At 37.8% G+C, this 12500-nt stretch overlaps 2 protein-coding genes across 3 annotated transcripts in view; one reads left to right on the forward strand and one right to left on the reverse strand.

Moving 5' to 3' along the window:
* LOC135209941 (uncharacterized) overlaps positions 1–8020 on the forward strand; it is a 141506-nt gene extending 133486 nt beyond the window's left edge. Inside the window, exon 3 of the mRNA XM_064242672.1 lies at positions 7896–8020. Within this exon, the coding sequence (XP_064098742.1) occupies positions 7896–8020 (125 nt within the window). The remainder of the gene's footprint in view (positions 1–7895) is intronic.
* The window catches only part of LOC135210092 (gastrula zinc finger protein XlCGF26.1-like), a 798432-nt gene that overhangs the window by 674126 nt on the left and 111806 nt on the right, over positions 1–12500 (reverse strand). The window lies entirely within an intron of this gene.

Raw genomic sequence — 12500 nt, forward strand, 5'->3', positions numbered from 1 at the left:
AAGCAGATATAGTATAGCTATATTTCACGGGCTGTCTAAATTGAGAGAGAGAGAGAGAGAGAGAGAGAGAGAGAGAGAGAGAGAGTCTGACTCCTTTAAACCCCGGCCCCCCTTCCCTCCCCCCCAACCCTCCCCCTTGCGGCGAAATCTGCAAAATGAATTTGGGCTGCCGGGCAGTCTCGGCTCTTCATGAAGCCCCGGCTATCTTTATGATGCTGAGGCATATACTGAAGTGAGAGTAACCAATTTAGAGAGAGAGAGAGAGAGAGAGAGAGAGAAATTCCCAGTTTCACTTTATATGGCCTTCGTATTATTAATAAAATTTGCAATCAAACATAACCTCAGCCAAATTGTCGTCTTCCATTCCATTCTCCCCACGTGACCAAATCACCCAGAGCAATGAACATTCGGGCGGAACTGGTTAGCTCACCGCTTTACAATCGTCTATAGTAATAAAAACCGAGTAGATCTTTTTTGTTTATACCCTCCTCCTGCAAACCTGCTTGTTCGCCCCGGGAGTGGATCTTTCTTGTTTGTCCGCCCTGGGACGAAGGCAGGAAGAACAGAACCACTGAATATATGGGTTAAAAGGGAAAATATTACTTATATATTCAAAATGCATCAAAATCTAAAATAGTATAGAAAGAAAACCAATGGTTCGAATATATGATAGAAACAGGCTCAAGTGAAGTGTTTTAGAATTAAAGATCTGAAGGTTAAGGGACTAAAAACCTCTGCAAGAGAGAGAGAGAGAGAGAGAGAGAGAGAGAGAGAGAGAGAGAGAGATAATAAGGCACAAAGAGGGATGACACGGTTCGTTCATTCACAAATTCAAAAATAACTATCCTTGCTATTAATCCAAAAACAATACTTTAAAATACAGCATTTAAAATATCAAAACGAACCATAAAAGAAGAAAAAAAGCATAAAAAAAGTTAAGAGAAAAGAGGACGAAATAAAAAAGGAAACAAGAGAAAAGGGTGGGAAGAAAATGGGGCCTCAATTGTAGAAAACCGAACGAAGTGGCAGGTCGGCCATTAGGAATCTTCCTTATTCAGCGGTGTTCGATTGGGTTCATTACGGCTTCGGGGAGAAGTAGGCACAAACGACGACGATGACGACGACGACGACAACGACGAGGGCGACGTGTGTAACTTGACTTTCAGTTCTTTCCTCCGTCTCCGGCGCAAAGAGAGAGAGAGAGAGAGAGAGAGAGAGAGAGAGAGGATAATTTTTTTTATTGCGTGCTTCAATTTGTTAACCATTTTCCGTCACTTTATGAATCACCAATCCTTGAATCCAATAATATTTTGCTTTTGAAATATGAAATACTTAAAAAAAAAACGACTGAAACATAAATCATAAATATAAATCAAAATTCACAATTGGTTTTACACGCGAAATCGTTCGCCGAGAGAGAGGCATTGCTTTACAGCTTCAGAGATCTCAAGTCATAAAATCGAGAGAGAGAGAGAGAAGAGCGGGAGGAGAGAGAGAGAGAGAGAGAGAACACAAGCTGCCGCCGCTGCCGGTGCTGGTGCTGTTCGCCAAGGTGAAATGTGTTCGATTGGAATCATTACTACCTTTCCGGGGGTAAATCACCAGTTACAGGGCTCTGGCCCTTTGACCATTTTCGGGGCTTATCGGGTAAATTCCAAAGAAAATACGATATAGAATTTTCTCTTTTCCACACTGCCTTTCTCACCCGCCAACCCTACGCCCCCGTTACCACACCACCACCCCCTCACTCCCCTTCCATCCTCCTCCTCCTCCTCCTCCTCCTCCTCCTCCGAAACGATGGAGTGTGGAAGCTACCAGACGGCACCGTTATATATTTATACTTCCTGACGATTTTTCTCTTGTGCACGATCACCGAGGCGCTGTGGTCATTTCCCCCGAGGTTGGGACTTTCTCTCCTTTTCGAGTTACGACCGAATCTTTGTTTAAAATGAAAGCATAGCCCGTGCGAGGTGTTGAACCCAAATAGACAATGTGACAGGTTGAATCACAATAGAAAATGGGACAGGTTGAATCACAATAGAAAATGGGACAGGTTGAATCACAATAGAAAATGGGACAGGTTGAACCCAAATAGAAAATGTGACAGGTTGAATCACAATAGAAATGTGACAGGTTGAATCACAATAGAAAATGTGACAGGTTGAACCCAAATAGAAAATGTGACAGGTTGAATCGCAAGAGTAAATGTGACAGGTTGAATCCCAATAGAAAATGTGACAGGTTGAATCGCAAGAATAATGTGACAGGTTGAATCACAATAGAAAATGTGACAGGTTGAATCACAATAGAAAATGTGACAGGTTGAATCAAAATAGAAAATGTGACAGGTTGAATCACAATAGAAAATGGGACAGGTTGAGTCAAAATAGAAAATGTGACAGGTTGAATCACAATAGAAAATGTGACAGGTTGAGTCAAAATAGAAAATGTGACAGGTTGAATCACAATAGAAAATGGGACAGGTTGAATCACAATAGAAAATGGGACAGGTTGAATCACAATAGAAAATGGGACAGGTTGAATCACAATAGAAAATGGGACAGGTTGAATCACAATAGAAAATGGGACAGGTTGGACCCAAATATGTGACAGCTTGAATCACAATAGAATGGGACAGTGATTACAGGACGAAAATTACCATTTGCTTGTCTTCAAAAGTTCATCATGAACACGTAGACACCACACTGATATCATTCAAATAAAGAATTTTATTGTTTATTAGTATGTTCCTTTAGAAACTAATACTTTCAGAAATGAACCCTTCCCAAGTACATTCTCCCAAGAGATTCCATTTCCATTTAATCCGAAAATTCATACAGGCCCAACGGTGTCCATTTTTTCTTCTTATCTACTTTTGCATCTGAATCACCTAGCACAACCACCCTTTCCCGTTCTCCATACCCATCAAGGCACAGTTTCACCTTTAAAAAAATAATAAATAGATAAATAGACAAATAAATAACTTTCAGTCTCATTCTCTAAACATTCCTGGATCGCATAAATACAGTTTTGCACCTTTTTTTCTCTTACTCAAAAATCTTTCACATACAGTCCGTTCTCTCTTACGAGATCTTACCCTCTCACCTGTCTCTGAAGTTTCCTCAGGTACAGAAAGCACTATCCTGCACCTTTCAGCTGCTCACGCACAATCATTTTCGTCGTTTTCATTCCTGCAAACATACACCTTCATGTATAAATACCTATACACATATGTACATATACATACGTAGGTAAACACACACAAATATATAAACATATATATGTGTGTACGTGTGTGTGTAAAAGAAGCAACAGTGAATTCTAGACAACAGATTCATTCACTCTTCACTCAACCGAGTCGACAAACAGGTTAACGTCACGACCAATGAAAACTGCCAGCTTAAAAAGTCTATTTCTATCTGGGTGTCATCAATTACATACGACATAATTAAATCAAATTCGCACCACGCTCTCCTCCTCCTGGGATTTCCTTCGTGGCGGGCAAACAATTACAAAAATGAGAGAGAGAGAGAGAGAGAGAGAGAGAGAGAGAGAGAGAGAGAGAGAGAGAGAGAGAGATGGGGTTCTGTTTGAAAATGTATGAATACCTCTTCGAATGATAATTTTAAGTCTTGCTTTCAAAATCAATTTCAACGACGAAACACACTTATATTCTCTCATAAATATATCCCATAACTCGATTTTTACTGATATAAATAATAGAGTTATATTCAAACCCAAATAAAGATACGCATATCCGAATAAACACGAATGTATTCACACCACCAAAGCGTAAACAAAAGTCCTGAAGAAATTCCCCAGCAAACCGTTTTAAAATCTTGAATAAAACAAAACTCGCACCGAATCTTTTAAAACTTTTTTTTTTTTTTTATTCCCTCACGACCAATATGTAGTAGTACAGCAGCTCTGGCCCTCGCAGCCGCGTTCCAGTCGAGCGGAAGGAAAGCTTAAAACAGCCTGTCGATACATATTGTTTCTCGTTCGGGTCGTAAATAGTGATTTCCCGGCGTCGAAAGGCAGGAGGCGTCCGGAAAGGTTTCTCTTGTTATTTATGGCCGCCTATGGTTATTTATCGCACGTTGCTTTCGCCTATTTATCGTAGGTTGCTTTCGCCTGCGCGTATTCGGGGTTTCTCCTCAAAGGCCGATACTTATTTACCATATTAGCGGGTGTTCCGGGATGAGATGAGAAAGAAGCGGCTACGATGAACGGTGGGGGTTCCTTCGGGTCGGTCTAAGTTATTTTTGGGAGCGCTTGTCCGAATTTTTGATGCACGTTGAGGTATTTTATATATACATACATACATACATACATACATACATACACACACACCCCAAACACACAACACACACACACACACACACACACATATATATATATATATATATATATATATATATATTTAACGATCACTCTACCTCAAACTACCACCACGCGATCACTTCGGAATCTCAAAAAAAAAAATAATAAAAATAAATAAATAAATAAAAAACCAACGACGACACCTTGAGCGAAACTCGATAACGCGCGCGCCAAAAGCCAACTTTTTTTCAGCGGCCACTAATTTCAATTAAGCATAATTTTTCGGTCGCTCATTTGCATGTAACTAGCTCCGCTTCGTATCGTGGGCGCGATGGTGGGCGGCCCCGAATGGGTGGGATGATTCGCCCTTCGGTAATGCAAACGCCGTTGCATTTAAACACAGGCCCCGCGTAGTATAGAATCCTGCACGCACAATACATAATATGCAAGCGGAGGTGAGTGCTATGTATATACATATATAATAAAAACAAAGAGAGAGACGGGTATTTAGTTGGAATTATGCTTTATAAAGACAGATAAGCCGCCGTGATGCGATTACGCGCTATTTGCAAATGAGACCATGAGAGTAAAGTAGTTACAACAACAATGGCGCGGAAATTAATCTTATACTAATGCTCCGGTTACTTATTTTTCGTTTATAAAATATACTTCATATATAATATATATATATAATATATATATATATATATAATGATATATATAGAATATTTGTATAATTATATATATAATATATATATCTTCATATATATATATATATCTAAATAAATATATATATAATCTAATGATATATATAAATATATATATATATATATATATATTTATATATTAATATCGACTATATATATATATATATATATATATATATATTATTATATATATATTATGTATCTATATATATATATATATAATAATATAATATAATATTATATTATATATATATATTATTATATATATATATATATAAATTATTAAAGATTTATCATATATATAGCATAATCTAGATGTATAATTATATATTCTAATAATATATATATAATATATTATATATATATAGATTTATAGATTATATTTATATATATATTATTAATAATATATAGCTATATTTATTATATTATATATTAGATATATTATGTGTGTTTGGTGTGTGTGGTGTGTGTGTGTGTGTGTGTGGTTGTGGTACGTGCATGTATATAATTATATATATGCGTTCATATGTATATATGATATACTTATATATCACATATATGATATATTTATATATATATATATATATATATATATAGATATATATATATATATATAAACATACCTATGCAGAATAAAGCATTAGGCCATTAACATACGATCAACTTTTTAGTCCTTATGTTTAACTTATCCGTTCTTATAAGCGTAATTCCAAATAGACAACCGTTTACTTTCAAACGAATAACCCATAGTTTTTAATATCCAGCATTTTGTCGGGCATGACCTGACAATTAGCCCGACCTTGACCATGAATCCATTTTCACTTTTGCACCATGACAATCATTAATTGTCAGTCTCATGTATATTCACAATTGACGAATCATTTGAATTTCAATGTGACACTGACCTCACTCTACACGCAGGCATCACTAATGGTTTATGCATGCCTAATCTGAATTTATCTTCTCAGGGTTTTAAAAGTTAAAGCCAAAATTTAATTCCTCTTTGACCTGTAAAATTTTGACCCTGACCTAGAATTCATGCTTCAGTAATAAATCATGAAGTCTCTATCGCATATAAAATACTTAAATAGCTCGAAATTCATGACTATATAAAATTCTTTAGGCCAAATACAAAGCTGATGTCAGATGCTTCAAATATGGGCAAAACAAATTCCTTTTTGACCTCCTGACTTTCATATATATATATATATATATATATATATATATATATATATATATATATATATATATATATATGACCTTGACATCTAAGGCGCGAAGAAAATACATTTTTCGTTTTGTACGAAATGGAAAATTCATGAGGTGTTTCTCCTTACAATACTAAGTACATAATCTGCGATTAACGCAGACACCTACCCGAAATAATGAAAATGCACACCTCACACACACACACTATATGTGTATGTGTATGTATGTATATGTAATGTATGTAATATATATATATATATATATATATATTAGTAGATATATATAATATATTTATATATATATATATGAAAATATATAATTCCGGGGTAGAGCGAATTAGATATTAAAGGACATTTGTAGTTTCGATATATGTATATGAATCACGGTATTGTGTATAGAATTATATATATATATATATATATATATATATATATATATATAATATATATATATATATATATATATATATATATATACTATATACATATATATGACCTTGACATCTAAGGCGCAAAGAAATACATTTTTCGTTTTGTACGAAATGGAAAATTCACGAGTGTTTCTCCTTACAATACTAAGTACATAATCTGCGATTAACGCAGAGACTACCCGAAATAATGAAAATGCACACCTCACACACACACACTATGTGTATGTATATACATATATATGTATACATGTGTATACACATACATTATATAATATAAATAAAGGTATAAACCACGAAGGAAAAATAAACAACGGAGTTTCTGCAAGATCTTTCGACTCGACGTCCCTTACTCAGCAGACAAACTGACTTTCATGAGGAATTTACAATACAGGAAAGGTCGTATAACTGACAGATAGGGATTATAAGGCGATTAGTACCTAGAATCCGGCTTATACCTTTATTTATGAATTTAACACGTTCCAAACTTTCGTGATTCAGTTATACATTATATAATATAAGCACATACGTACTCAGACATATAACAAACACAAATACATCTCCGACAAAGAGGTAATATCTCCCTCGTATCTCCCGTCTCACTTTCCCCCCATAGAGCAAAAAGAACCGCCTTTAAAACAAAAACAAAAAGGAAAAAGAAAGAAAGAAAAATGAAAAGAAAATCAGGCTCTCAAAAAGTCTCTTTCCAAAAGTTAATATCTCACAATCTCCTATTACCGGCCCCTATTACTCCACTCCAACCAAACTCCTCATTTCCCAAAACGAGCAACCGGTTTCCTACCCCCCACCCCCCCCCCCACCCCTCCCCCAACACCCCCCCCCTCTAACTCTCTCTCCTCCAACGGGGCTACAACCCCCCCCCTCTCTCTGCTCTCTCTCTTCCAAATCAATCTCTCTCTCTCTCTCCGTCAATCTCTCTCTCTCTCTCTCAATCTCTCTAATCCCGCTCTCTCCGTACAATCTCTCCGTCAATTTAATCTCTTATCTCTATCTCTCTCAATTAAACTCTCTCTCTATCTTCTTTTTTCCTCTCTCTCTCTCTCTCTTCTCTCTCTCTCTCTCTCTCTCTCCTACAGGACCCACACCGGGGCAGGGGTACAGTAGCAGCAGCTTTCACTCTGATTAGCCGCTTCGGGTAATGCATTCGTGACAACCTTGAGATTACGCATAAAAAAAGCTTTATAACCCGGTCTTGTAAAATTGATAAGTCATCGGGGATATAAGGAATGGAGGAGGAGGAGGAGGAGGAGGAGGAGGAGGAGGGGGAGGAGGAGGAGGGGGGGTGGGGGAAGAGGACGAGTGGCAAGAGGAGGTGGAGAAAGGGCAGAGATAAGGAGTTAACCAGTGAACTGTAGAATAAAGTGTTTGAGAAAAAGAAAAAGAAAAATGGAAGAAAGTTTGTTGACCTGGGAAAGCTAAAAACGGAAAGTAACTCGTGCGATATGGAAGGAAATTGCCGTGAAATTCATCTGATGGAAATACTAGGAACAATGGAAGAGTCAACAAAAGAGAGGAACAAATAATCATAAATAAAAGGGATATAAAAAGAAAACTGTTAACGACAGTAATGATGGCACACCCCAACCAAAATCCCTCTTTTGATGTTTACCGATGACAATAATTCACGAGCTGCTCTAGGAGCAAGAGCCCGTGCTGGACTAACGCCATGTCAATCATAAACAGCAAGATTCCTCACAAGGTAAACTTCATTTGCAGCAACTCTGAATATGCAAGGATATGTATACCCGTATGACCTTATAAGAAAGAATACTTATTGCTAAGTGACATAAGGGAAGGATACACCAGAGAGAGAGAGAGAGAGAGAGAGAGAGAGAGAGAGAGAGAGAGAGAGAGAGAGAGTTAAATAAAAAAGCAAACCCCAAAAGCCACAGAAAGCGTCAGTTCAAACCTTAAAAGTGGGGCCGCACTAAGTGATTGAACATAAAGGGGCGGGAATTGGGGTAAAACACCTAATGCCGACAAAAACTAAATGGTGCGGAACAATAAAAGAAAAAAAAAACCACACGCATTTTCTAACGAGAGAGAGAGAGAGAGAGAGAAAAGAGGTGATCAAGTTTATCATCTAAAAACGACGTCTAGCAAACAAAAAGATTCTTGTTTAAAGGAGAGAGAGAGAGAGAGAGAGAGAGAGAGAGAGAGAGAGTGAGTTAATCTCTTGCAGAAATGTAACTAAATGTGTTAGCTCAAAACTCTACCACTGAAAGAAAGTGCATACAATAGAGAGAGAGAGAGAGAGAGAGAGAGAGAGAGAGAGAGAGAGAGAGAGAGAGAACGGGTTAATCTCTTGTAGAAATGCAACTAGATATGCGTTAGCCCCTAACTCTACCACTGAAAGAGAAGAGAGTGCATACAATACAGATGAGAGAGAGAGAGAGAGAGAGAGAGAGAGAGAGAGAGAGAGAGGAGTGTTAGCCCAGAACTCTGCCACTCAAAGAAAGTGCATACAATACACATGAGAGAGAGAGAGAGACGAGAGAGAGACTAAATCTCTTGTAGAAATGCAACTAGTTGCATACAATACAGATGAGAGAGAGAGAGAGAGAGAGAGAGAGAGAAGGGGCCAAAGCAGCAGCAGCAGCAGCAGCAGGATCCTCGACAGGTAAACAGAAACAGACACACACAAGCTTTAGAGGCCAGTTTGATCCACCGCACTATGACACTCACCTCTAAATATTTGATTACGTTTTTATTGCGCCCTGGCTTTATGGGCTATATTTTCGCCTCGACTGCTCGCTTTATGAGAGTTGATTCGCTGCTGCCGCCCTTCACTACTTCTCCACTTCCCCTCACTCCCCTCACTCCCTCCATTCTATACTCCCCCGTTCCCCTCGCCCCCTCCCTTCTGTATCCCCAATTCCCCTCACCCCTCCCTTCTGTAACCCCAGTTTCCCGCACCCCCTCCCTTCTGTAGCACCGGTTCCCCTCATCCCTCCCTTCTGTATCCCCAGATCCTCTCACCCCTCCCTTCTGTATCCCCGATCCTCTCACCCCTCCCTTCATCCCGTATCCCCAGATCTCTCACCCCTCTCTGTATCCCCGATCCTCTCACCCCTCCCTTCTGTATCCCCAGATCCTCTCACCCCTCCCTTCTGTATCCCCGGATCCCCACATCCCCAATTCTCCTCATAAAAAAAAAAAAAAGAAATAAGTTCCTCCAACCTTCCTCCTCCTCCTCCTCCTTAAAGCCTTCCTAACCCCTTCCCCGGGGGAGGTCCTCCTCCTCCTCCTCCTCCTCCTCCTCCGTCACTCATTTCTGGGGCCCAGTCCCCCTTGACTGATTCTGCCAAAATGGACGACCCCCAGAGCAAATGAAGACCGAATTGCCTCCCCGAACCTCACCGGGATGCGGCAGCGGGCGGAGTCTCAATGGCCTCTGGGAGGCCACTCAGCCTCTCTCTTGATGTCCCTCGGGATGACATCAATCAAAACTGGCTGACATCTTTTTATTTATTTTTTTTTTCTCTTACTCTCTCTCCTCGATGTCTCCTTTCCCAGGTTTCTATTTATCCGGAATAGCGTATAATCCACTTCTGCGAAGAATTAAGGTGGAACACTTCACCCCGATTCAAATCTCCTATATTTAGAGAAATACAACAGAAACAGAACTCAATGAATAAATGATATTATCTAAGCCGAGGTAACTTCCACGTGGAGTGAGAGAACACAATGGAGAACTGAGACACTAAGCACCAAATACGAAATAAAATGATATGCGATAAAAGTATATTTATATATACTATTATATATAAAATTGCTGCCGAGCGTATTGTGCGTACATCTGCTTCCCCACAATGAAAGGTGGATGAATAAGCTGAATTTAAAAGGAATTAGCCGGATGATGCCTAGATTTTCTTACTCGCCATTGTTAATTCCATATAAAAATGAAGGCGCTTCCTCCGGCAAAAATGGAATCATTTAAATTACGGACCGAAATGTATAAATGCGAGTGACTTTTTTTTTTTTCGTGGTGGGATCTGATTGCTTTAGCGGTGAGAAAAGTGGAGGCTTTAGTTAAATCCTTACGTCTAACACAATTTACGTGTGTGTGTGTGTGTATGTGTGTGTGTGTGCATGGGAGTTTGTATGAGTAGTTGTTTGTATGTGGTAAAACGTACATGAGAGAGTGACTACATGTGTATACGTAACTATATCTGCCAATACAAATATGCACACTATTTACCTCTACTATACACGCGCGCGCATGCATGCGCATACACATACATACATACATACAAATATACATGCATTACACATGCCCATATATTTGCGTGCGTATGCCTTTACCAATCAAACAGACAGGTATATATTTGTGTGTGCCTTTACCAATGCACAGAACTATTTCCTCCTTTGCTATTGCTTCAATTCCTTTTTTTTCTTCTTTTTTTACTCCTACAGTGCATAAGACATGGCTGCTTGTATGTACAGACAGTCTGTCTTGTCATCAAAATCACAGGTGGACATATTCTCAAAGACTTACATCTGCCTTCCAATATATAACATTGGTAAGCAATGCACATCATAATTCCATTTTACATGAAATATCCAATAAAAAAAATTTGTATGCAAATTCGACAGAGCACAAAATCTCTAACGAACGATAAATCAATTTCGGCGTGAAAATAAAAAGGAAAAGAAAAGCCCGGTTAACCTTGCGGCTTTTACAGGGTAATAAATTGTCGTCTGCCATAAGAAAGCAAATACGCAATTACTGAAGCACACCAATTACAGAGTGCAAAGGGGGAGAGGGCAATTTCCGAAGGAGGGCAGAAGCGTAATCGCCACCGAAAAATAATGGAGATGTTGTCGGATGACAAATGAATGCGATCATTTCGTAAAGAAAATTACGAGATAAATCTGAGCGCAACAGTACAAGCATCCTTTGAATACAACACACGCTTCCTGCCTGCTACTGAAGGCATTCAAGGTATCAAGAATGAAACGAACCTTCCACATTTAGTAGACGCTCCAAATGCTACTTTTGGAAAAACGTAACCATTCCAAATATGAATTTGATATACGAATTACAGGGCTGAGTTACGAAGAAAAGGAACAGAGAAATAAAGCTAAATGTCATATAGCTACTGTGAAGGAAGTAACCAAAAATCAGCAGCAGCAGGAGGCGGGGTAAACAGCCACAATTACTGTAGGGAATTTCCTGTAGGACGTAATCACTGTATTGTGTAAAAAAAATCCACAATTATATTGTAAACTATATTACTATGCTTGTTTATTTTACATGGTAATATAGTTTACTATACAATAGTGGATTTTTATGACACTGTTTTTCACGAGATTGGGAATTTCTTTAGTAGTCACTTTATTGTGTAATAAAAATTCACAATTATATAATAAAGTATATTACTACGCTTATTTATTTTACATAATATAATATAGTTTACTATACAATAGTGGATTTTTATGACACTGTTTTTCACGAGATTGGGAATTTCTTTAGTAGTCACTTTATTGTGTAATAAAAAATCACAATTATATAATAAAGTATATTACTACGCTTATTTATCTTACATAATATAATATAGTTTACTATATAATTGTGGATTTTTATGACAGTTTTTCAAGAGATTGTGAATTTCTTTAGCAATCACTTTTTTGTGTGAGAAAAATCAACAATTTTTAGTAAACTATATTATTATGCTTGTTTATTTTACATGGTAATATAGTTTAATATAATAATTGTGGATTTTTTATTACGCAGATTGTTTTTCACGAGATTGTGAATTTCTTTAGTAGTCACTTTATTGTGTGAGAAAAATCAACAATTATGTAGTAAA

The sequence above is a fragment of the Macrobrachium nipponense genome, chromosome 39 (genome assembly GCF_015104395.2).
Source record: "Macrobrachium nipponense isolate FS-2020 chromosome 39, ASM1510439v2, whole genome shotgun sequence".
NCBI classification, from domain to species: domain Eukaryota; kingdom Metazoa; phylum Arthropoda; class Malacostraca; order Decapoda; family Palaemonidae; genus Macrobrachium; species Macrobrachium nipponense.